General features: G+C 34.4%; 1 protein-coding gene and 1 non-coding gene across 3 annotated transcripts; both read left to right on the forward strand.

The window, feature by feature from the left end:
• The first annotated feature begins 669 nt into the window (after nucleotides 1–669).
• On the forward strand, nucleotides 670–3526 carry LOC121207627 (putative disease resistance protein At3g14460). Of its 2 annotated transcripts, none has more exons than XM_041077980.1 (2): nucleotides 670–2773; nucleotides 3295–3526. In XM_041077980.1, exons 1-2 carry the CDS (start codon nucleotides 684–686, stop codon nucleotides 3302–3304), a joined length of 2100 nt encoding a protein of 699 aa, XP_040933914.1. In that variant the 5' UTR covers nucleotides 670–683; the 3' UTR covers nucleotides 3305–3526. The 2 variants fall into 2 exon arrangements, with proteins under 2 accessions (XP_040933914.1, XP_040933913.1); XM_041077979.1 differs by lacking the exon at nucleotides 3295–3526 and adding an exon at nucleotides 3130–3210.
• Nucleotides 3527–19740: 16214 nt separating this feature from the next.
• On the forward strand, nucleotides 19741–19847 carry LOC121208928 (small nucleolar RNA R71). Its single transcript, XR_005904049.1, has one exon. It is a non-coding gene; the product is annotated as a small nucleolar RNA R71 (small nucleolar RNA).
• Nucleotides 19848–27796: the final 7949 nt, after the last annotated feature.

Here is a 27796-nt window from a genome sequence, read left to right on the forward strand (position 1 = left end):
ATAGATGCAATGTTGCAATAATTGAGCCTTCGAGCTTTGAAGAAGCTGTAATCGACAAGTGCTAGAGAAAGGCTATGGAAGCTGAGCTAAATATGATTCAAAAAAATGAGACATGGGACTTGGTTGATAGCCAGACCAGAAGAAAGTCATAGGTGTCAAGTGGGTTTTTAGAGCCAAATTCAATACTGATGGCTCATTGAACAAGCAGAAGGCAAGTCTAGTGGTGAAGGGCTACAGTCAGGATTATGCACTAGCGAACCTTTCTTCCATTAAGGTTGTCTTCGGGCTTTCCAACTTATCACTTAACCAATCATGTCCTAACGAATTTGTTGCCAAACTTGCGATGCTTAAGGGCACTTTCTTTGGAAGGGTACCAAATCATCATGTTGCCAGATTTTGTGGGAGATTTGAAACTCTTAAGGTACCTAAACTTCTCTCAGAATCGAGTTATTAAATGCTTGCATGAATCACTTAGTACCCTTCACAATTTAGAAACCTTTTTATTAAAGGGGTGTTATAACCTTGAGAAGTTACCGTCAGAGATGGAAAAGTTGGTCAACCTATGCTATCTTGATATCGCTGGTGCAAATAAATTAGAAAGCATGGCAAGCAATTTTAGCATGCTGACTAATCTTCAAAAACTTTCCATTTTTGTTTTGGGTAAAGAGAAGGGACATAAAATAATGGAGCTAATGAATTTGTCAAATCTCAGGGGTGAACTTTGTATTTCAGGATTACAGAATATAGCTGAGCCTCGAGATGCACGGATGGCTAGATTATCGAATAAGTCGAGAATTGGGAATTTAAAATTGCAGTGGAGCAAAGACTTTGAGAATAGAAGAGAAGAAGTCGAGAAAAGGGTGTTGGATGGACTTCAACCTTCTAAGAAGCTCATGGAGCTCAGCATTAAGTTCTATTGTGGTGAAATGTTGGCAAATTGGGTGGGAGATTCATCCTTCAATTGTTTACAATCTTTATGCCTTGATGATTGTATAAATTTATTGTCATTGCCATCAATTGGGAAATTGCCAGTGTTGAAAAAGGTACGTATTAAAGGATTGCGCACTGTAAGGACTGTGGGAGTTGAGTTCTTTGGAGAGAATACGACCAACACATTTTCTTCATTGGAGATTTTAGAGTTTGTGGACATGCTTAATTGGGAGCAGTGGAACTTGTGTGAAGTTGATGAGGAAGCTAGGAAATTCCCTAAACTTCGTGAACTCTTGATTCAAAATTGTCCCTTATTGTTAGGGAGTATGCCGGAAGACCTTCCTTCTTTGAAGAAACTTGCAATTCGTAGCTGCAAGAAGTTGATATTTTCTGTTCAAAACTTTCCATTGCTTTCAGAATTAGAAATTTGGGGTTGCCACGATGTAATTTATAAAGGTTTTGCAGATTATAGCTCCATAAAAAGAATATCGTTTCGAGGGATTTCCAAGTTTAGTTATGCAGCAGAATGCTTGAGGTTAAGATCAATCAAAGTGGAGTTGTTTGAGATTGTTGATTGTGAGGAGTTGTGGTCTTCTCGAGAGAACAATTGGGGATTGCTAACTCAGTCTATGTCCCCCCAATATTTGAGAATTTCCAATTGTCCGCAACTTGTATCCATAGGAACAGATGAGGAAAGAGAAGAATTGATGCAATTGAAGATTCCTTCTAGCATTGTAAGCATGAGAATAAGTAATTGTGGAAGGCTAGGAAAACTATCGACAACCTTGCACTCCCTCACATTACTTATGACATTAGTGCTTTTCGATTGCCCAAAATTGACTTATCTTGCAAGGAGCAATTTGCCTTCGAATCTGAAAGTGCTAGAGATTGAAGATTGTAAAAAGTTGCAATGTTTGTTGTTGGATGAAGGAGAGGATGTTGACTCCAACAATGCATGTGTTCTTCAGAAGTTGAATATTGATAGTTGTGAATCTCTAAAGAGAACAAATAGAAGTGAGTTGCCCTCCACACTGAAAGAACTTCAAATAAGTGAGTGTCCAAAGCTAGAGTCCATATCCCAAGAAATTCAAGATAACTCTTCTCTTGAATCTATTGATATCGAAGGATGTGATATGCTTCAAGGGTTACCTCAAGGATTGAACAAGCTCAAGCATTGCAACAGCATACGCATAGGTAGTTGTTCAAATTTGATTTCCTTAGCAGAGGGTGGTTTGCCCACCACAAACCTTGAAGTGCTCCGCTTCAGCTCTTGTAGAAGTCTCCAAGCTTTTCCTGGGAATATGCAGAGTCTCAACGCTCTAAAAGAATTAGCAATATGGAATTGTCCAAATGTGACATCCATTCTGGAAGAGGGGATTCCTACCAATCTCACATCGCTTTCAATTGCTGGACCCAATATCTGGAAGGCAATACTAGAGAGGGATTTGCATACACTCACTTGTCTTAAATCTCTCTCCATATCAAATGGGTGTCCGGATGCAGTGTCATTTCCTCAAGATGAGATAGAAGTCACACTGCCCTCCTCTCTCACCCATCTCCGCATCTCGGATTTCCCAAAACTGGAGAGTATATCCTCCAATGGCTTTCGGAACCTCACTTCTCTCCAGCACTTGAGTATCGGATTTTGCCCAAACCTTAAGACTCTTCTGGGGAACAACATGCTTTTTTCGCTTTTGGAGCTAAAGATCGTGGGGTGTCCAATGATGGGAGAACGGTGCAAAAGGGATAATGGACCTGAGTGGTCCAAAATTACCCACATACCTTGTGTTACAATTATTGTGTCAGGAATGGAGAAACAACAATTAATGAATCAAATTTGCAGGTATGTCAAATTGGGATACCTATATCCGATACAAATTTTATTTTATTTATTAACATTTTTACAATTATTGTGTCTTATTTTATAACTAGAAAAACATAATATATTGTCCCTTCAGGAATATTATTATTTTAAAATACGAGTTATTTCAATATTCACTCAAAAATAGAATAATTAATTTTTGTAATGATTTCTGCATAGCTAAGTCAAGTGAAGCACCAGATGGTTTTAATCTAAACAATACATTTTTGTATGTACCAAAAAAAAAAACAACAAAATTTTGTTTTATTCATTAATCCTTGCTATTGGAAATACGGACACATTGAATCTATGTATGGATTTTGCTTGGGGAAATGCAGACCTTTTCTCAAGCGAAAGAGTTGAGCTGATTCAACGCCTAATTTCGTAGGCTTTTGCTTGGACGATCTTTACATGGGTACCTTTCCATTGTACCAAAAAAATTTGTCTTTCATACCATGCTGTAATATTGTACAGCTATTTACACTTTGAATCTTTGTTTGCAGATACTTATGACAGTGACTACAAGAATCGTATTTGTTAGTTTTGCATGATCGGATTTGTTACCAATATCTGTAGCTTGTGGATCTTCGGCTTCAAAGTTGTCTCTATTGTTGGAATTTCTTGAACTTTCTCTATTATGTTTTGGAATAATTACTTCTTGATGATAGCTAAGGTAGAGTTATGTATTTATTGTAATCATGTAGCCACACTTTTATATTACAGTGAAGTTTTTTAGTGGATTCTCGTGGTTTTTACCCTTTGATTTAAAGGGGTTTTTGACGTAAAAATTTTGCGTCTCGTGTGATTGATGCTTTGTGATTATTCTTGGAGGCTTCTGTGTTTTTTCGGAGAATATTTAAAGCTATTTGTGCTGTCATAATTACCAAAAAAGAGTTGCAGTTATGCTTGCATGTCTTCGGTTGTTTGAAAGGTAATGGGTTATCAAAGGAGATTGTTTTTGCCATATCAAAACCATCTATTTTTCTGAACTCCAACTAGGTTTGAATACTTGAGGCCATCTACTCTGCTATCCTAACTCGACCTCGTAGATTCTGCTGGTAATTTGTTAAAAACATGGGGGCTGCAGTCATCGAGCTCCAGCTTTCATGTTATCCTCACTACGTTAAGATCATGCTGCAGTGAAGCCTAGAGAGGTAAAGAGGAAACACAACATCGTACGAAGGCCAGTTATTGTACCAAAAACTTTTGGTCTTTCATATCATGTCTCTATTTCAATTTTAATCTTGCATAGCTATTTGCACTTTGAATTTTTGTTTGCAGACACTTATGACAGTGACTACATCACTACAAGACTTGTATATGTTAGTTTTGCATGGTCAAAATTTGTTACCAGTAGTTACAGCTTCAAAGTCGATCTCTGTTGTTGGGAATTCTCGACTCTCGTTTTTTAATCAGTTGAAGATAGCTAAAGTGTTGAATTTACTGCGACTTTTATCCTTTAATTTTTTTTTAAATCTATGTGAAAATTGTGTATATATATAATAGATCCACAATTACATCTTTTTCTTTAAAGTACAAATTTAATCTACATTTAATCATTTTCTTAAATATCTTTTAGTCAAGCATACTTGGTGATGGCTATTAGACTAAGGGATGTCCTATTAAAGTATTAAGTAACTTACAGCGTAACCAGCAGAGGGCAATTTGATTAAAAAATAGACAAACGAAGGGTCAACAGATTGTTTTTGCCATATCTGAACCATCTATATTTCCGAACTCCAATTAGGTTTGAATACGTGAGGCCATCTCCGCTGATGCTCCAGTCTGCTGTCCTAACTCGGCATCATAGATGGGGCTCGTAATCCTAATATTTAACTGCATTAAAGATGGACGTTGTAAACTAAATAGTGTTGAGTGTACTAGTAAGGCAACTTATATTCTCAAAAGGAGACACGAGTTCGAATTTTGGAGATGACATTATTGAGAGACACAACCACAATCTCCAAATATGGTTCGTAAAACGAACATGTAGAATACCATAAAAAAAATGAACATTGCAGTCATCAAGCTCCAACATTCATGTTCTCTGCACTAGGTTAATATCATGCCGCAAAGAATCCTAGAGAGGTAAGAGGAAACTCAACATTAGACCATGGCCAGTTATTCTAGTGATGAAACAATTACTTTCCAAGCAATCTGTTAGCAATCCAATCTCAGGTTGCGCTGATGAGTCACTAAACAAACTAAAATTACGACAAAGGCAAGCGCACCTAACAAACAATAGTATAGCTATGGTGAGTCGAGAATATCGTGTCCACGAGGACTTAAAGTACTAGTAATTACTATTTTTCTATTACTTAGCCGATAAAATGGGATGATTGTTTTTAATCTAAAATTAACTAAACTAATTACTAAGAACGCGGCGGAGAATGAATTAGGAAAATAATCGAATTAAACCAATGAGGAAGACAATACCCAGGAAAGAATCCACCTAGACTTCACCTATTATTCTGAATCTGATTGAAACGATTTATTCACTTGTTCCTTGATCTGTAGAAATCTCTGTAACACCCTGAAAATTTCTACAGTAAGATATTACTCTTAAAATAGTAAAATAAAGAAATAAAGTGACAAGAAAAGGAAAATTGAGTTGGAAAATTGAGTTATGTCACTGGAAAGTATATTATGACATATTGATTCAAGAAAGGACTAAATTGTAAAAATGAGAAAAGTTTTGTGGCCCAAGAGTAAATATTCAAAAATTGAGGGATTAAAGTGTAAATATGAAAAATTTGAAGGACTAATAGTGAAAATATTTTAAGGGTGGAAGGATCTAGAAACCAAGGAAAAATTTGATGAATTAGGACCAAATTGAATAGATGAAGAATTATGAGGGACTAAATTGTAATTTTACCAAAATTAAGTGATGACTCAAGAATAAAATTTTAAAAGATCACGAAGGGCAAAATGGTCAATTGAAAGGGAGAGAAATCTAGAAAGTAATGATGATGTTGGAGATATTTTAGATTAATTAATTAAATAAATATTAGTTATTAATATTTTAATTTGATTTTTTATATGATATTTTATTAGTATATATAAAGAAAGAAAGATGAGGAAATTCTCATCCATTTTCCATGCATTCACGCTAGGGAGAAGAGAAGAGAAGAAAAAAACTTTTCATTCTTTCCAATTTAGTTCTTTTACCAAAAATTTACCATTTTCACCTAGAAATTAAAAGAATTTCCATAGCTACCAAGGGAGAAAAATATTAAGGAGACTATGGGGAGTTAGAATATCAAACTTGATTCAAGGAATAGAAGCTGAAGGAGAGAGAAAATCAAATTAAAGATTGGAATCAATAGATCAAGGTAAGTACATCAATATTTCAATATATTTTTAAGTTTGTTATTATTGAGAAAGCATGGAAATAATGTTATAGTGTGATCTTAATGAGTTAGTGAAGGGAAATAGGAGAAAGTGATGGGAAATATTGTAGAGAAAGGGAATAAGGGTGTTATAAACATGGTAAATAATATCTTGCACTAAAACAATTTTAGATAGTAGCAATAGGCTAAATTTGAAAAATCACCAAAAATTATGGAAGTTGAATTAGAGGTTGAATAAAACATGAAATTAAAGCTTATTAATTCTAGTTTCTTATAGAAGAAACGATGTAAGCAATGGAATTGTAAATCATAGAACAAGATAAATTTTGTGAGACAATGTCAGAATGATTTTGGGTTCCCCTGTTCTAACTTTGGAAAATCATCAAAAATTGGAGAAAAATAATTAGAGACTTAAATTTATATGTTTATAATCCTGAATGAGTCTATTTTCAAGATAAATAAACGTAACATCATTTGAAATTTGTACAAGGAGATAATTAATTTTAGTAAAGAAGGGTCAGAACTGTCAAACAGTAGAATAGAAGTGAATTTAAAGAATAAACTGAACTTATTGGCTAAACCAAAAATTCTAAAAATTTTATGGTAAGAATATATGTAAGTCTAGTTTCAGGAAAAATTAGCAGATCTTAATTTCAAGGTCTGTAGCTCAAGATATAAATAATTTAGTGACTATGACGCAAATGGACAGTTTTGAATATACATATAAGTGAATAATGAAAGTATTGATAATGTTACTTGTAGCATGTTATATAAATTAAGGATGAGGAATGGAGAGGAGGAGGAGGAGAATATGTATGAATATTCAGCTAGCATGGCTAATTTGTATGTTTTAGGATTAGGGACTAAATTGAATAAAAGTAAAATTTTAGGGGCAATTTTGTAGGGATATAAAAAATGACCATATCGAAGGAAATGAATTGACTTATTGTCTAAATTCATAAATTGAATGGAATTATCAATTTAGATCAAGATCGGATGAAAATCAGGGAAAATAAAAAATTACCAAAATGCCCATAAATCTGGGTATTTTTGAAATTTTGTCAGGTAAATTTGTGTAACATAATTGAGCATGAAATTTTAATATAATGAAATGAATGATTTTAAACGGTAAGTATTTAACGGAAATTTTTGCTAAATGATATGTAAATCTGAGTAATTCTTCGAAACTTTGTTCCAGCAACGGATACGGGTTAGGGGTGTTACAATCCCTGATTTATGTTAATATCTCTTTTGAGAATAAGAACAACTAACTTTAGGTTGATTAATTGAAATCTCTTTCTAATTAAAACCCCTATTGTCGCATTGACTCGATCTATAAATTCCCTTATTAGATTTGACTCTAATCCGATAGATTTATGTCGTCTTATTTCTAGGATTGCATGCAACTCCACTCAATTATACTAGATCTACTCTTAAACAAGGACTTTTGCTCCACCGAATAAGCACATTTAGCATGAGTCAATATCCTGAAAATATCAAAACATGAAATAAGCATACATAATTAAGAACAAGAAATGAAGTATTTATCATGTAAATCAGAAATTAAATAACAAGATCCATCATAGGTTTCATATTCCCTGGGTATCTAAGGAATTTAGTTCACAATCTGGGATGGAAACATCTCAAAATTAGAATAACAACAAGACATAAAGAAACCCAATAAAACTTCTAGATAAATTGAATGGAGATCTTCAATCTTGAAGGAGATCCGCTTCTAAGTTGAATCTATTGGCGTTCTTCGAGTCTTTTCTTCATTCGTCTCTCTGTGTCCCTTTAGGTCCTCTTCTAGTGTGTATTTATAAACATTAGAATGCTTAGAAACCTTAAAAATTGGGTTTTTTTGCGTAAAAGGGAAACAAGGTGCGAAATTAGCACTGGCTGGCACATGGGCGTGTGGCTAGCTCGTGTGGCTAACACGGGCGTGTGCCCAGGCTGTGTGGTTCCTTAAAACAACTCTTTTTGTTTGATTTTGGCCCGTTTTTCACTCATTTTACTTTCCTATGCTCACATAAGTATAGAAACATGAAATTAAAAGATTAAGAGCATCAAATTCACTAATTTACAAAATAAATCATCAAAAACGCATCAAGAATGGGATTAAAAACATGTTACTTTTATGGCTTATCAAAAATCCCCACACTTAAAAGTTTTCTTATCCTCAAGCAAAATCCTCAAGCAGAAAGGGAGTCAATAAAACAGGAAAAATTCTCAATGAAAAAAAAAAGAGAGAGCTATGGGTTGACATTAATGGGTAAATCAAGAAACGGTGTGTTAGGCTCAAAGAGGTTCACTAAGAGTTAATCATATAGGTAGGCTTTTAAGGGATAAGTGGGTTAAAACTTAAGTGCCTTTATCATTTAAGTATATCAAATCAAAGGTATGATCTCGACATGCATAATCGAAGCAAGTTCTAGAATAACCAATCAATATTGGCACACTCATAACCAATAATAAAATAAGCAAGGGAAGTGTATGCTCTAAAGGCTCAAAATCTCAAAAAAAATTATGGTTTTTGATATCAATCTTGCAAATCTCAAACTTCAAGGTAATACCTCAATTCAGGGAATGTAACACCCCCTACCCGTATCCATTGCCGGAATAGGTACGAGGCATTACTGGAGTTTACTGAATATTTTTAGATAATTCTGAGTCATTTATTATTTATATTTTGAAAATAATCATAACGTCTCTCTATTGGGTCCTCGAAGCCCCAAACATACATTAAAAACCAACCGGAATTAAATCGGGATCATAAAAAATTTCGCAAAATCTTAAATTTTATTTTTATCTAAGTACTTACCATTTCAATACTTCTTATAATTAAACATGTTACCATTCAATCAATAGCTTGACACTTGTCTAAGCGTCAAACAACATCATTGTTAGTATACTTGTATATTTTTCATATAAATTCAACATTTATATACTTATTTTCTCGACATGTTACACTTGAGTTCAATAATTTTCTTTACTTGCATAATTTCCTTGTATCAACATATTAAAGATAATCATTTATGTACATGTCATGAAACATATCATTCTCTTACTGTTTCTTCATAAGTATATATCAATCATTTCATTATATCAATATTTCATGTACCATCATTTCCATATATTTTATGTATATTTATTCCGGTAAAGTTTATATCAAACTTAACATAAATTATATTCCATGTACTAATTCTTATTTTGTTTATCTATCTTCATAATTATTTCATACAACTATTTTGTACATATATTTCCATATGACCAGTTCTTGTAAACATTTCACACAACTATTTCATATAACCATTCGTCATTTGATACATATTACCTGAATATCAATTGTTTAATAGATGTCATCGCGTCTCCCATCCACGGTCTTATTTATCTTTGACATGATGCCATAGTCTCTTTCAACTATGGTCTTACTCATTTTCTGTCATGTTGCCATGGTCTCTTTCAACCATGGTCTTATTCATTTCATGTCACTCTGCCATGGTATCTTTCAACCATGGTCTTATTCATTTCATATCACATTGCCATGGTATCTTTCAACCATGGTCTTACACATTTCATATCACGTTGCCATGGTATCTTTCAACCATGGTCTTATTCATTTCTCGTCTTGTTGCCATGGTATCTTTCAACCATGGTCTTATTCATTTCATATCACGTTGCCATGGTATCTTTCAACCATGGTCTTACACATTTGATATTAGGTTGCCATGGTATCTTTCAACCATGGTCTTACAAATGTCATATCAGAGAGCACACTCCCGCGAACCTCATCCTTACCGTGGGATTACCAGTCCAGGCTAAATCCCCAGTAATATAAACTCATAGAGTATTGTCGGGATTACCAGTCCAGGCTAAATCCCCTGCAACGACAATTACTCTAATGAGTTTGGATCTGAATTACCAGTCCAGGCTAAATTCAGACCCTAATATGGATTACCCGTCCGGGCTAAATCCATTTACACGTATTCTTCGGGAGGGCTATATCAGGATAGGATCACCCGTCCGGGCTAGATCCTTTTTACCGTAAATTCCTTTTCAGAGATCCATCGAAATTTCCTTTTATTCAATCGGGATTTCTTCCCCTTTTTATCAAATATATCAATGTTCCATCAATTTTCATACAATGAACATTCAAATTATTTTCACATCAATAACATACATTTCAAGCATTTAAGAATATAATTCAAGTTACACGAACTTACCTCATTGGTTGTTTGTATTTATAATTTCATTAATCCGATATCTTTTCTTTTCTACGATCAAGTCTCATATTTGAGTCGTCCGGATCTTTATAAATAAATTTGATCATCATTTTCGTTCATTTCATATTCTAATGCATTTAATTAATGCTCTAGGTAAAATTACCATTTTGCCCCTAAACTTTTAATTAATGACAATTTCATCCTTAGAGTCAGGGAAAATAAAATTATTGCAATTTAATCCTTATTTCCAGCTATTATTCTCATATGTATTGATAACAGTTCATGAATTCTATAAAATATCAAAATTTTTCATAATTTCAACACTTTTCAATTTAATCCCTAAAACATGTTTTCCCCCGATCTTGAACTAAATTAATAATTTTATTCAATTTTGTAATTTAAATAATAAAATAATCCATTTCATGCAATTTGGTCATTTCTGAAATTTTTACAAAATTGCCCATAAAGTTTTACTTTTATTCAATTTAGTCCCTGAGCCTAAAATATACAAATTAGCCATGCTAGATGAATATTCATACATATTTTTCCTCCTCCTCCTCTCCATTCCACATCGTTAATGTAGATAACACACTTGTAAGTAACATTATCCATAATTTTTATTATTTACTTTTATGAATATTCAAGTTGTCTATCTGCGTCATAGTCACTAAATTATTTATATCTGGAGCTATAGAACTCAAAATTAAGATATGATAATTTTACCTAAAACTAGACTCATATATCTTCTTACCATAAAATTTTCAGAATTTTTGGTTTAGCCAATAAGTACAGTTTATTCTTTAAAGTTACCCCTGTTCTGTCGTCTGACAGTTCTGGCCCTTCTTCACTAAAAATTAATTATCTCCTCGTACAGAATTCGAATGATGTTCCCATTTGTTTCTGTTGAAAAAATACTCATTCAGTATTTTAAACATATAAATTTAAGCCCCTAATTATTTTTATCCAATTTTTTATGATTTTACAAAGTTAGAACAGGGGAACCCGAAATCATTCTGACCTTGTCTTACAAAATTCATCATATCACATGATTTACAATTCCATTGCTTACATCATTTCTTCTATAAGAAACTATACTTAATAAGCTTTAATTTCATATTTTATTAATCCTATAATTAGATTTCTACAATTTTTGATTATTTTTCAAAGTTAGACTACTGCGGCTTTCCAAAACTGTTTTAGTACAAGATATTAATTACCATGTTATAACACCCTTATTTTCTTTTTCTACACCATTTCTCATCACTTTCTCTTATTTTCTCTTCACTAACATATCAAGAACATAGGACCTTATGTAAGAAAACTCTACTATAACATTATTTCCACGCTTTGTCAATAATAACAAACTTAAAAACATATTGAAATCTTGATATACTTACCTTGTTCTATTGATACTAATCTTTAACTTGATTTTCTCTCTCCTCCAGCTTCTATTTCTTGAATCCAACTTGATATTCTAACTCCCCATGGTCTCCTTAACATTTTTCTCTCTTAGTAGCTATGGAAATTCTTTTGATTTCTAGGTAAAAATGGTGAATTTTTGGTGGAAGGACCAAATTGTAAAGAAAACAAAATTTCTTTCTTTTCCTTCTCTTCTAACGTTGGTTGCATGGGAAATGAAATGTGATGTTAATTCTTCATCTTCCTTCCTTTTATACTAAATAAATAATAATATAATAATAATAAACATCTCATAAAAATATTAATAAAATAATATTTATCTAATTAATTAATTTAAAATATCATCAACATAATCATTACATTCTAGAATTCTCTCTCTTACTAATTGACCATTTTTCCCTTCATGATCTTTTAGAATTCCATCATTGAGTCATCACTTAATTTGATAAAATTGTAATTTAGTCCCTCATAATTTTTCACCTATTCAATTTGGTCATAATTCATCAATTTTTCTTGGTTTCTAGATCATTCCACCCTTAAAATATTTGCACCATTAGTCCTTCAACTTTTTTTATATTTACACTTCAACCCCTTAAATTTTGAGTATTTACTCTTGTGCAACAAGACTTTTCTCATCTTTGCAATTTAGTCCTTTCTTGAATTAATATATCATAATATACTTCCCAATATTGACATAACTCAAAAATTACCTTTTTGTCACTTTATTTCCTTATTTTACTATATCACGAAGAATATTTTACTGTAAAAATTTTCGGGGTATTATAGGGAAACAACCTAATAATTTTTAATTCTGAAAATAGACTTATTATGCTTGATTATCTCATATCTTAAAGTTTAAACAATCAATGCACAAATACCTATGAATTTAACCTAAAACACATAAATAAAAATCACAAATTGATAAAAATTCATTCTAATAGTAAAATGAGAAAATTACTTAAACACAAGACATAATTCAGGGATTTTCTAATAATCATATAAATAACCTCTCCACACTTAAGATGTACATTGTCCTCAATGTACAAATAAAAATAATCACAGTAGAAACAGAATATCATAAGAGAGGGTGAGAATTGAAACTGCCTTGAATATTGGATGAAACCCCTAGAATAGTGAAAAGCGGAATTGTAGACAAATCTAGATGTAGTGCATGATTCTGAGCAAACTATTAAGAAAATAAACACAAGTGGTGAAGAAGATTAAGGGATTATACTCGATTAGAAACAACCATTAAATGAAATATAGTTCACAAGATAAAAATGAAATAAGTTTAAGAAAATAAAAATAAAAATAAAAATAAAAATAAAAATAAATGAACTCAATGGTCCTCATCATCAGACACGTTGGTGTTGTGAGTCGTTGGCACTAGAGAGGAGATGTAGAAATGCTAACATAGCTGCTGCAATGTCGCCTCAAGACTGTCGAACCTCTAAACGCAATACTGCTGGAAGTGAGTGATCTGCTTGGGGAGGTCTGCTAGAGTGGCAGTAGAAGGAATAGGGCGATGACTCAAAGGTGGAGGGTCTTCGTGATGGAGAGAAACATCATTAGTGAAGTCTTCGGGTTTATTCTGAGTGTCAGAATGAAATAATCGATATTGAGGGGGACCCACTCCACGACGCCGCTCGATCATCCTCATACGTATCATGCTCGAGATTCCCTGAGGGGACATATGGCCGACTAGTGTGAGTGTAGAGGACTGCTCCTGTGTGTCGAGGAGACCGAAGTGTCGAGCAAGACGAGTCACATAGGGGACAAAATAGATGGGGCCCTTCTTGTGGCGGTCAGTCTGATGGCAGAATGCTAATGCGATGAAGCAAGCCAAATCAATGATATGGCCGTTGACCATGCTCTATAAAAAATAGGCATCATGAGTGCTAACGGCTCCAGTGCTCTCTCTCTTACCTGTTAAAGTATGAGTTAAAAGTGCATGAAGGTACTGTAAAGCTAGAGAGAGAGAAGTTGCCTTCGAGTGACTTGCATCATAAAGTGTCTGGCTCGTTCTAAGCTCTATCCAACAACATGGTGGCGAGTGATGGATATGTTGATGAAGTCGAAGGAAGTTCTCGGCGCTCATAAACTCTTCTGTATAGAGTCCCATAACAGCATCGAACTCTGGGAAGCTCCTATGGCACGCCAAACTACCAAGTCAGAAAGTGATGGTGCCTGGTTCGTCATGAGTCATCATGACCTGGTGTAGAAGAAATGTCACGCAGAACTCCAAGGTAAGCTCCATATAGATGGGCTCGATGATGGAGGAGAATATGTCCCACGGAGCTGTGGCAATAAAATCGTGAACATCATCGCTAGTCGGACCTACTCCAATGCGGCCCAATAAATACATCGGCCTAGGCTGAGTGGTACGAGCACTGATATAAATCCTCTTGGAGGCCGCCGAAAATTAGAGATAAGGGTGGCAGGCCTCGGCGGAAGCGCTCAAGGAGGATGTCACACCATGGGTCTTCTGCTTTTCGAAGTGGGGACGACGATCTTAGTATTGCCTCGTGTGTTTGTCATGGTGTATCTACGATAAAACAATCAAAATATATTAAAATGGACAAACAAACATAATAGAGGCAATGCTAATAAGAATGAAAAATCTCAGTAAAGTTCAACAATTTGACTAATAGAGAAATAGACTTGAAACATAATAAAACTACTAAATAAAATGCTACTTAAAACAAAAATACAATAGAAATAAATAAAACTGATAATAATCAATAATAAAATGAATAATTTAAAACTGGCAAGAATAAAATAAAAAATGAAATCAACCAAAACAAAATAAATGTATAATCCTGTTAAATCAAAATAAACCAGTAAAAATGTCCAATAACTACATCAAGAATAAATCCAAAATTAATCAGTAAAGAAACCAAATAAATAAGATTGAATAAAGCACAAGCAATAAAAACAATAAAATAAAATACCATGGATTAAAGAAATAATAATAATAATAATAAGGCAAAGAAAGTGTAACCGACGGTGGTGGTTCCGATTAGACGGCCGAGGTGGTAGGTCGGACGAGGGGGAGAGTGTGACGGAAAGGAAGACGGAGGTCAGCATTATACGACTGGGACGGCTGTAGGGGTCATGGGTGCATGAAGGGGAAGAGGAGAAAGAGAAGGGGATAAGGAGAGGGGAAGAGGGGTTTATGAGGTGATACGGTTATGTAAAGGCCCGTGTTGGGCTACACGACCGTGTCACACGCTCGTGTGACTCTGTTTAAGCCCATGTGCAATAAAGGCAAAACAACCCAGTCTTCACACGGCTTTGGACACGCCCGTGTGGCTCAGCCATATGCGTGCCTTGCCCGTGTAACTCTCTGACTTTTTTTAAAATTGGAAAAATTACCTCCAGGTTTCACACGGCCTAGGACATGCCCGTGTGGTCCACATGGCTGTGTCATACGCTTGTGTGGACTATCTCCGTTGATTTTTGAAAAAAATTAGGTCCCAGGATCAGCACGGCCAAGGACACACCCTTGTGTCTAAGTCGTGTGGGTTACACGGCCATGTCGCCAGGCCGTGTAACTCACTGTTGAACCCCTTTTTGTGCACACGGCCTGGGACACGCCTGTTGTAACACCCATATAACCCGTATCTATCACCAGAATGGGTTATGAAGTGTTACCAACCTAAAATACCACATTTGTACAATCACATTGATATAAAAACATCAACTTTTATATGCATTCAAAAACTTTATACAAACATTTAAAAGATGCCATATTCGCATGGCCCATAGACAACAAATTTTCAAAAATACCATTCACTTAAGTCTATTCTATACATGCCATACTAGCTTCAAAACATAGTAATACCAAAATGATAGATAGTGTGACGAGTTGCTGACGATCCCTTTCCAAGCAGGTGACTAGAGTCAACAATCTATAAAACAGAGAAACATAACAAACGGAGTAAGCTTTCATAAGCTTAGTAAGTTTTAAGCAATACAACAAATAAACTCAATTATACATCGATTATTCAATTTCTCAAGAGGTCATTTTCTAGATATATTACCATTTGGCCGAATATACACAAGCACATAATGCACAATTAGCATTCTTATTTCACTTAATCTGAATTCATATAGCATAAATAAATCGAATATTTTCACATACTTTCACACCTTGACCGAATGTATCATGATCATAAATATAGATATAACATTTATTCACATATGTATCATATTATACACTTATGATTCAATTCAAATCATACTCACATATAAATACATAATACGTACCTGGCCAATTTAACGTATTGAATGTATTCATTTGTCGTTCTAACACGAGGTATCTTAGTTTTAGACTTTTATCAAATCACCGGTATTCAGCCTGCTAGGTTTAAAACCCGAATTCATTCACCGGCATTTTGCCTGCTAGGCTCGAAGCCCGATATCATTTCATCGGCATTATTGCCTGCTAGGTTTAAAAACCAAATTTATTCACCGGTATTTCGCCTGCTAGGCTCGAAGCCAGATATCATTTCACCGGCATTATTGCCTGCTAGGCTCAAAGGCCCGGATAGTATCTGTATGATATTCAAATAAACAAGTTTCATATAACACAATCACACCAAATTAGGTACCAACATCATTCGAACATATCATCCTACATTTTATTCACTTTTATTTCATTTCATCACTCACATTTATCATTTGATAGTTTACACGTAATATCTTACTCATATTCATCTAACACTATCATTTGATCATAAAAGCATATCACATTTACTTCTATTACAAATGTCATTCGGCCATATACATATATGACAAGTAATACTTAATTCTCATAATCTGTCATGTCATTATCGAATATTATTTACATTTAACTACTTAAAACTTACCTCGAATATTTTTGAACAGTCTCGGATCGACTATTCAACTACTTTCTCTTTTCCCCTGTCCAACCTTGGTTCTCTATGCTCTTGAGCTAATTCAAACAAAATTTAACTTATTAAAGTCCCATCATGCTAGCTTATGGCCGAATATGACAAGAAATTTAATATGCCATTTAGCTACTTTTAGCTCAAATACAAAATGGTCATACACATTTTTTTAATCACATTAAGCAATTTAATACATTTTATTTAACATTCAAGCATTTTATACCAAAGTTTCTCATTAAAACCTAAAGACAACAACCAAATCCCTTCAATTTCTTCCATGGCCGAATGCTCATAACACAACAAATTTTCAAAATTTAAACATGGGTTAACCAAGAAATGTTTTGACCATGCTAATTTCACAAGAATTTCAAGAAAAAAATACATGAACATACCTTTGAATCATGTAGTAAATGACCGAATGTTGCTTGAGTTTCTTTTCCTCTCCTAATTTCGGCTATGAAGAACAAAGATGAACAAGCTTTGTCCTTTTCCTCATTTTGTTATTTTATTTATCTTTATTTTATGATAATAAAGCCATTAAATTTATTAATGCTAATTTAAAATGCATATTTTATTTATCACCATCATTATGGCCGGCCACTACACATTAAAGTGAGAATTTTGACATGAAAATCCACCTATTTTACACCATAAATTATTTGGCCACTACAAATTAACCTATCGCATTTTCAAAAATTTTCACATAAGTCCTATTTAATAATTTCACATACAAATGACAAGATCAAAGCATGAAATTTTCACACATGCACTTTCACATATAATAAACACAGAACATAACATTTAATTATTTTTGTGACTCGAGTTTGTGGTCTTTAAACCACTTTTCGACTAGGGTCAAATTAGGGCTATCACACCCGTGTGTCTAGGCCGTGTGGGTTTAAATTTTTTTTTAATTTTGAAAATTAATTAATTTTAAAAATATCATAAGATAAAATTAAGAAATTAGCAATGTTGACGCTCGGGTTACCTCCCGAGAAGCGTTTATTTAAAGTCTAAGCTCGACTTACCTCATATTCGTACTGTTACGGTGGTTCTAGGAGTTGAAACTCCTTTTTCTCGCTGTCAATTCTATTATCAATATAAGGTTTGAGCCGAGTAATATTTACCTCAAAAGTGCCGAATTTAGAATGATTTACCTCGACTGTACCGTATGGGAATACATTCAATACCGTAAAAGGAGTCGTTCCATTTGCATTAAGCTCTAAAGTGGCAATTCGAGGGTTTGTTTTATCTAACAATACCTAATCCCTAACCTTAAATTGGTTTGTTCTATCCTTATGCTCGTCATGGTGTCGCTTTGGTTTTGCATCATGTATTCTCGGTTTCTCCTTGATATGTGTCCGCGATTCATCTAGTTCATCGATCTATAGCCTTTGTTCTTCATGAGTTGTTCTGTTTTTGTCGCATGAGCTGGGACGTGGCTCTTTCATGTTTTTTCGAGGTGTTTCTTGTAAATAATGTTAAGCCACAATGTTACTCATATTAACAAAAGTCATTTAATCATCTCGATCACTAGATATTTTTGCAGAATCACGAGCTTGGAGAGTAATCATGTCATCACCTACACGAAGTATTAGTTCACCTGTACCAACATCAATAATAGTTCTGGCAGTTGCTAAAAAGGGTTGTCCTAAAATTAAAGGTACGTCACTATCCTCATCCTTGTCTATGATAACAAAATCAACTGGGAATATAAATTTGTCAATATTGACAAGAACGTCTCCAATAATACCCTTAGGAAATCTAATGGTTCTGTCTACTAATTGAATACTCATCCTAGTTTGTTTGGGTTTCCCAAGACCTAATTTTCTAAACATTTTATAGGGAATGACATTAATACTCGCCCTTAAATCAGCCAAAGCATTATTAACATTTAAACTACCAATTAAATAAGGAATAGAAAACTCCCTAGATCTTTCAATTTGTTGGGTAGTTTATTTTGCAACATAGCTAAACAAACTGCATTTAGCTCCACGTGCAACGAATCATCTAACTTCCATTTGTTTGCCAATAGTTTTTTTAAAAATTTAACTGAATTAGGCATCTACGAAAGAGTTTCAATAAACGGTAAGTTAATATGTAACTCTTCTAAAAGTTTAAAAAATTTACCAAAATTTTCATTTATGTGGTCTTTCTTTGTCGCATTGGGATATTGCATACGAGGTTTATACTCCTTATTGACTGATTCTTGCTTATTTTGGCTTACCTCATCCTTACTTTTACTTACCATACTTTCTTGCCTCGGTTCTGGTTTAGGTTCAATTAACCCTTCTTCATCTCGCACAATAATTGCATGAAGCAGCTCTTTTGGGTTAGTTTTAGTATTACTCGGCAAGCTACCTTGTGGTCTTTTTGAAATTAGCTTAGCAAGCTGACCTATTTGGTTCTCGAGCCCTTGAATCGACGCTTGTTGATTTTTAAGTGCTGTTTCGATAGTTTGGAAACGAGTTTCTGACACCAAAATAAAATTCGTCAACATCTCTTCAAGGTTCGGCTTCTTCTTTGGCTGTTAAAGTTGTTGAAAGCCTAGAGGGAGTTGTGGTCTTTGGGTTCCTTGACCACCCTAAGAGAAATTGAGATGGTTTCTCCAACCTGTATTATAAGTGTTTACTGTAAGGATTATTCTGAGACCTAGGATTATCACCCATATAGTTGACTTGTTCGTTCTCTGTGCTAGGACTGTGGGGTAAATATTCTGGATTATTCATTCCTCCTCCATTTGTATCGCACTGCATCACCGGATGTACCTGCGTAGAAATACATAAACTATCAATTTTCTTATTAATTATTCTACCTAATTTGACAATATGGTCACTGCATCTAAATTGAAAACTCCAGCTGCTTTATTAGGCTTCTTCCTCATGAATTGCCACTAATAATTATTTAGTGACATCTCTTCTATAAACTCGTAAACTGCTTCAGGTGTTTTATTGTTCAGAGTACCACTGACTGCTGCATCGATCAACTACCTAGTTGAGGGATTCAAACCGTTGTAGAAAGTTTGAACCTGTAGCCATAAAGGTAACCCATGGTGAGGGTACCTACTTAATAAATCCTTATACCTCTCCCATGCATCATATAAGATCTCTAAGTCCATCTGTACAAAGGAAAAGATATCATTCCTCAACTTAGCTGTTTTAGCCAGTGGAAAATACTTCAGTAAGAATTTTTCGGTCATTTGATCCCATGTAGTGATAGAACCTTATGGTAGAGAGGTCAACCACTATTTAGCCTTATTCCTCAACTAGAAGGGAAACAACCATAGGCGAATAGTGTCATCAGAAACACCATTTATCTTGAAAGTGCCGTAGAGTTCTAGAAAATTAGCCAAATGAGTATTTGGATCTTCGTCTTGCAAACCATTGAACTGAACAAACTGTTGAATCATCTAAATAGTGTTCTGCTTCAGTTTGAAATTATTCACAGCAATGGTGGGTCTCACAATACTCGATTCAGCCCCAGTTAGAATGGGCTTAGCATAATCGTACATAGTACGAGGGGAAGGATTCAGATTAGGTGGATTCGCAGCAACCACAGGAGGTAACAGATTATTCTGATTATCAGTCATCTCCTAAATAATATTAATAATGTCCTCTTGCTCTTCTACTATACTTTGTTGACTCTGTATTGTTTCTCTATAATTTCTGCGAGCTGTGCTTTTAATTTCACTATCAAACAGTAATGGTCCCGACATGTTTCTTCTAGTCATAAACTAAAGGAACCTGCCAGAAGCAAATAAAAGAAAAATTAGGAAAAAAATAGAAATAAAAAAAAAGTAAAATAAAAATAAAAATGGCTAAATTAATAAAAATCGAGTGTTCCTAATATTTTAATCCCCGGCAACGGCGCAAAAAACTTAATGAGTCACTAAACTAACTAAACTTACGACAAAGGCAAGCGCACCTATCAAACAATAGTATAGCTATGGTGAGTCGGGAATATCCTACCCACGAGGACTAAAAGTACTAGTAATTACTATTTTTCTATTATTTAGCTGATAAAATGGGATGATTTTTTTAATCTAAAATTAACTAAACTAATTACTAAGAACGCGACAGAGAATGAATTAGGAAAATAATCGAATTAAACCAATGAGGAAGACAATACGAAGAAAGAATCCACCTGAACTTCACCTGTTATTTTGAATCTGATTGAAATGATTTATTCACTTGTACCTTGATTCATAGAAATCTCTAATTTATGTTAATATTTCTTTCGAGAATAAGAACAACTAACTCTAGGTTGATTAATTGAAATCTCTTTCTAATTAAAACCCCTATTGTCGCATTAACTCAATCTATAGATTTCCTTATTAGATTTAACTCTAATTCAATAGATTTATGTCGTTATATTTCTAGGATTGCATGCAACTCCACTCAATTATGCTAGATCTACTATAAAATAGGGGCTTTTGCTTCACTAAATAAGCACATTTAACATGAGTCAATATCCTGAAAATATCAAAACAAAAAATAAGCATACATAATTAAGAACAAGAAATGAAGTATTTATCATGTAAATCAGAAATTAAATAACAAGATCCATCATAGGTTTCATCTTCCTTACGTATCTAGGGAATTTAGTTCATAATCTGGGATGGAAACATCTCAAATTAGAATAACAACAAGACATAAAGAAACTCAATAAAACTTCTAGAGAAATTGAATAGAGATATTCAATCTTGAAGGAGAGCCACTTCTGAGTTGAATCCGTTGGCGTTCTTCGAGTCTTTTTTTCGTTCTTCTCTCCGTGTCCTTTTAGTTCCTCTTCTAGTGTGTATTTATAAGCTTTAGAATGCTCATAAACCCTAAAAATTAGGTTTTTTTGCATAAAAAGGAAATAGGGTGCAAAATCGACACGGGTTGGCACATAGGCGTGTGGCCAGCCCGTTTGGAAAATGAACAGGCTGTGTGGTTCCTAAAAACAACTCATTTTGTTCTATTTTGGCCCTTTTTTCGCTTCTTTTACTTTCGTATGCTCACCTAAGTATAGAAACATGAAACTAAAAGATTTGGAGCATCAAATTCACTAATTTACAAAATAAATCATACAAAAATGCATCAAGAATGAGATTAAAAACGTATTACTTTTATGGCTTATCATGCGCCATACAAGTCAAAAAAGGCAACTTTTAAAACCGGCATCCTTAAGACCAAAGACCACGTTCACGGTTGCACCTTAATACTTCAAATTTTGAGCTGCAAGAAAATGGTATTTTCTCAATGTAAAGGCTAACTTGGAGGAGTTAAAGTAATTTACACTAGCTTTCGGTAATTTACATTCATTTTCACGAACCTGAGGTATGCAGATTCTGAAAAAGGAAGAGACACATGGCCACCCAAAATGTTAGAAAACTGCTATGTTAACTGAGCCCTCCTACTGGAACGCCTGCTGCGAAGTATCCTTGAAATATGAATATGATCTTGCTAGGGATTTAGAGCTATTTGAAGAAAGTGCTTTATGTACATGACTCTGGCCCTTTCTAAAGAACCAGCAGACAACATTTAATCATTAAAACCAATAATGCTTGCAAATATGAATCATTCTTTGAACTCTAACACACATAAAAGAGAAATATGTGAAACAATTGTTTTACTCGTCAGGACTCAAGTAAATAATTAACAATTAGCATATAACCTAGTAAGAGCAGCTTTAATATGAACAAATCAGTGCAATAATGTGCTTAATAACAGAGACAATCAGAATAACCAAGTAGAAGCAAAAAGCTATTAGCATTATCTGAAGTGCCTGAAACTGAAACTAGCATTTACCTGGATTACTTTCACAAATTTGGTGCAGAAATGTGGCTTCCCATGAAGCATAACTCCTACTCCATAAAAAATAAAGCCACCGTTATCATGACGTACAGGCCTCCCAATTCTTGTAAGCCTAGTTTCTGGTTGATTCGTTAGAACCATGTATCTGCAGGAAAAAAAATAAAATTGAAATGTTCATCAGAAACAATAGAGAGGAAAGAACATGAGTAAAAGCCCTTACAAATTAAAAGATGACAGAGTTACTAGAAAAGGCATGATTATTGATTAGAGGCTTGAAGTTTTACTTTAAATCAATTGTGGAACCTAGGTGCTTATTACGAATAATTCCAATTTATATTTGTATATATCCACAATAGCAAACATATCAGGAACACTAACACAAATATTTTTTCCCTTTTGAAACCATTTATGTTGGAACTCAACTAAATTTTAATTTGATATCTAATGAAGCATTTACTAGTAGGGAAGTGTAAAGGAATTATTATCCAGTTAGCCCCAAAATTTCCTTGGAAAACAGCCAAGGAGCAAGAAAGTAGACAACAGCAAATCAAATAAAAAGTACTTAATTATAAAATTCCAAAAGAAACAAAATTCTGTCATTTTAACACAAAACCAAGCCTAGGATTGTTGAAAATTGGCCTACCATGTTGCTATGATATTTTTGGTTAAAGTGCATGCAGCACATGAAACTGCTATAATATCTCCAGATGAAGTGCATGCAGCTTGTAAACATGCTGCAACACAAATGTTACAAGGCTGTTTAGCTGTAATATCTCCGGATGAAGTATGTGCTAGCAATTGTGCATGCTGCAGCACGTATGCTTGTTGTTTCATTGTAATCAGCCTAGTTGGAAATAAACAAGCTGATGACAGCTTGATATGTTTATGTGTTGAACGACTAGGTTAGATGGCTTGTTTGTTTGTACAAGCAATATTTATCAAGTTACTAGGTTACTTAATGTTGTTAGGTAGTGTTAGGTGATGTAGTTGGCTATAAATGTATTGTTTTTCTTATTGAAAAATTAAACATATCAGTTATTGCTTCCTTGTTGCACGTTTGTAAGCAAGTAAATTTTTCTTGCTTCCTTATTCTATGTCATGTATTTCTTCCTCTTCTTTGTTCTCTTTTTGCTACTGTCAAAAATCCCAACATGGTATCGAGAGCTTTTATGATCTTGGAGGGCCTTTGGAATTTTTTGCTTCTGTTGCTAGAAAGGCAAGAAGTGGTTAAAGCCTATCATCTTTGAAGGCTTGTTTTTGTTTCTGCTGTTTGTTAAGAAAGACAAGAAGCTGTTAAAGCCTGTCATATTTGAGGGCTGCTTGTAGAGAAGACAGAAACAACTCACCCCTGTAAGACTTCCAAACAAGCTTGGATAAGCTGAATGAGGTGTTTCAAGGAAGACAGTATGCGAAGTGCAAGTCTGTCAAAGGTGAAGCTCAATGCAAGTTGTAAAGTTGCAAGCCTGTTAAAGACAGTAAGCAACATGCGAGCCTGTCAAAGCGAGAGCCTATTGAATTGCAAGCCAAAGTGGCGGACAGCCTAAAGGCAAGCCTGAGAGGGTGCAAGCCGAAGAGGCGGAAGGTCTAAATACAAGCTCAATAGGGTGCAAGCCAAAAGTGGCAGGCTGAAGGCAAACAAACTATACTTGCAAGCTGTTTATGCAAGAAGAACCAGGACTATAATGAACAAGGGGACAAGGCAAGATGTGTAGTCAACTAAGGCTATGAAGGAGGAGAAGACTCCATTTGCCAAGGTTGAAAATGAAGTGCTTGTGCAGGGTCAGCTTGAAACAAAGCATTTTGGGACTGCCAAGCTTAAATTTTTTTGAATGATTTGTATTTGCAACATGGAGTCCAAGGAGGAGTGTTGAAAATTGGCCTACCATGCTCCTGTGATATTTTTGGTTAAAGTGCATGCAGCACATGAAATTGTTGTAATATCTCCGAATGAAGTGCATGCAGCTTGTAAACATGCTGCAACGCAAATGTTACAAGACTGTTTAGCTATAATATCTCCGGATGAAGTACGTGCTAGCAATTGTGCATGCTGCAGCACGTATGCTTGTTGTAACAACAAGGTTTTTTTGTTTAGTTTCACTGTAATCAGCCTAGTTGGAAATGAACAAGCTGATGACAGCTTGATATGTTTAGGTGTTTAACGACTAGGTTAGGTGGCTTGTTTGTTTGTACAAGCAATATTTATCAAGTTACTAGGCTATTTAATGTTGTTAGGTAGTGTTAGATGATATAGTTGGCTATAAATGTATTGTTTTTCTTATTGAAAAATTAAGCATATCAGTTATTGCTTCCTTGCTGCACGTTTGTGAGCAAGTAAATTTTTCTTGCTTCCTTGTTCTGTGTCCTGTATTTCTTCCTCTGCTCAGTTTTCTTTTTTTTTGTTGCTGTAAAAAATCCCAACAAAAATTAACAAGTGGCAAGTAAAATTAAGAACTTACTTTTCAAGTGATAACGCCGAACCAGCTGTAACTGAATCAGTAAGCTGCTTATCTTTTAGAATTAATGAATTCACCTATTAGAAACACATCCAAAAAAGATATATATATTTATATATATATAGTAACATAAAAAGAGTGACAAAATTAACAAATAACAAATTTTATTATCTTAAAAAAACACTATATTAGCAAGATTCTTAACAACTTTTGTGGGGGGGGATTAAATCTTTGATCTTTTGGAGAAGAGCACTAGAGGTCTTAGCATTGGTGAAGGAAATTATGAACGAAACAAGGTGGCTTAGCCACCCAATTTTGTTATATAAAAGGGGGAAACACGGTAATCTGTTAGGTTATATTTTGGAACACTTGCAGCACTGATATAGCATGGTTCAAAAACTGAACATTGTTGTGGCTCTTGGATGATTGAAAAGAAGTGTCCATCATGGCTCTTATAGAGAGGAATCTAGAAGCTACAGTGTGATCCCAAATTAGAGCACTAGCACTTCTATCAATGTTCTCATTGGGATGCAACTAAATCAGATTAGAACCAGTTTCCATGTAGCACAACTTTCTGTTCATACTTAGCTACATCTAATCCCTGCATGCATTAGTTTCCAACTAGGCACAAGTTATATGGATTTAAAGCTTGTGGCATAACATCATGTATCCTGAGCTTTGGCTGTCGTGCTTCTTCTTTCTTATTTTTCCTTTTACCAAACAAGCACTTCTCCGATGTCATACTCAATTCACCTTTCTTGATTGACTTCCTTAACACCTTAAAGGTGGTCCAAGGTGATAACCTTCAATGCTGAAAGAACACTTTAGCTGTACCATACCTCTTTGCACTGGCGTTAGATGGAGCTTCACAAGCATCTTAACTAACCTCAAAAGAGAATTGGTGTTCGTACATAGACATGTCAATTGGCAGAGCTGGATCAGATTTGAATCAGGTCGATTCAATTTAGGTTAGGGTCATCTAAGGTTCGAATCATTCGAATTTAGGTCATTTTAGATTCAATTAATTAAATTCAAAATAAGATTAAATTTAAACAAATATTTTTAAAATGTGATAGGTCAATGCATGAGGACCTATTAGTGCATGTGGAAGAAAAGGGGACTTGCATGTCAAATTCCCCCTCCCTAATATGTAGTGGCCGGCCATGCTATGGGTGGAAACATGTCACCAACATGTTGTGTTAGTGATGTATGGTAAGGAAAATAAAATAATAAGCATGATAATTAAATAATGAAAGGAAGGGTGATGGAAAAAAACTAACATGGTCTCACCCCCTTGTTGCCGTGAATTGAAGAAAGAAAAAAAAAAGTGTTCATTCTTGAACATCCTTGGCCGAATAGAGGAAAGAAAGGAAGGGGAAAAAGCTTGAGAAAATCGGCTATGGTGGTTTGCTAGACTAAGGTATGTTTGATATTATTCTTTGAGATTCATGTATATTTTAAGTTGTAAGTGAAAATCTACCTAGCCATGGTTCAAATTTTGTTAATTGATGGAGATGATATTCGGCCATGAATGTTACATTCTTGGTTGGTATTTTGATGTCTTTGGTGATGAGGTATGAAGATGGTTGATTTTGAGTGTTTAATAAAAAGGATGCATGAATTATTGTTAAATAATGGTCGAATGTAGCATGATTAAAGATGTGAATAAATTGAAGTTAAGGAGGTTGTCAATGAAAAATATGAGTTGGATGAGGCTTAAAGAATAAAAATCTAGGTGACTAGAGGTCAAGGACATTCGGTCATAGGCTTGTATGCTAGCAAAATCGGCCAAGTGATTATGTGGTGGAAATTAAGTGTTAAATGGAATGAAAATGATATTATATGGGGGTATGTATATTCGGCCATATGAGTAAATATATAGATGATGTTAAATTTGATTATGTATAATGGGCATTAAGATGTGGAACTTAAGAAATTAGAAGTAAATGAACTTGATAGTATTTAAGAGATAGAGGTGATAGATTAATGTTGCACATTCGGCTATGGTTAGGCATGTTGATGATCTTATCTTGATTTAGATAATTAGGCATAAAAGGGTGGCAAAGGGGATGAAATTGTCGAATGATTAGTTGGGTAACAAAAGAAGCATTCGGCCATCCCTTGAGAGCTTGTGTGATGTTGGGTTTAAAATTAGCAAAGGTAACTTACCTAATGCATGTGCATGGGTGATTAGATTTTGATGATATGGTAGTTGCATGAGGTTATTAGCCGAATATACTAACATACATATACATGTGAAATTGGATTGTAAATATTTGGCAAGGTGGTTAAACTAGTTAAATTATTGATTAAGCTCAAGGAGTTAAAGGAGGTGAATCGAGCAAAGGCAAAGAAAAGGTCATCGAGTAGCCGAGTTGGAACCGTCTTAACCAACACGAGGTAAGTCATTAAGCATGTAGTTGGTATTATTTCAAATGGTCATAATGTTTATGTTTTGATGCTGAATGGAATGAATAAATATACATATATATATTTGCATGTACGTATGTGATGATGAAATTGTTGAATGAAAAGAAAAGAGGTAAGATGTACTGAGTTGTTGATCTCGGCACTAAACGTGCGGGTATAACCATTTATGACCATGAGATTGGCGCTAAGTGCGCGGGATTGAATTGTACAGCATTAAGTGTGTGATTTGACTATGTTGCACTAAGTGTGCGAAATGAATATGATGCACTAAGTGTGCGAATTGACCATGCGGCACTAAGTGTGCGAGTTTGACTATGTAGCACTAAGCGTGCGATTTGATTACGTAGCACTAAGTGTGCGAGTTGATTATATAGCACTGAGTGTGCGGACTCAATATACATTCGTGAATCATTATGGAC

Source organism: Gossypium hirsutum, chromosome A10 (genome assembly GCF_007990345.1).
Source record: "Gossypium hirsutum isolate 1008001.06 chromosome A10, Gossypium_hirsutum_v2.1, whole genome shotgun sequence".
In the NCBI taxonomy this organism is placed as follows: Eukaryota; Viridiplantae; Streptophyta; class Magnoliopsida; order Malvales; family Malvaceae; genus Gossypium; species Gossypium hirsutum.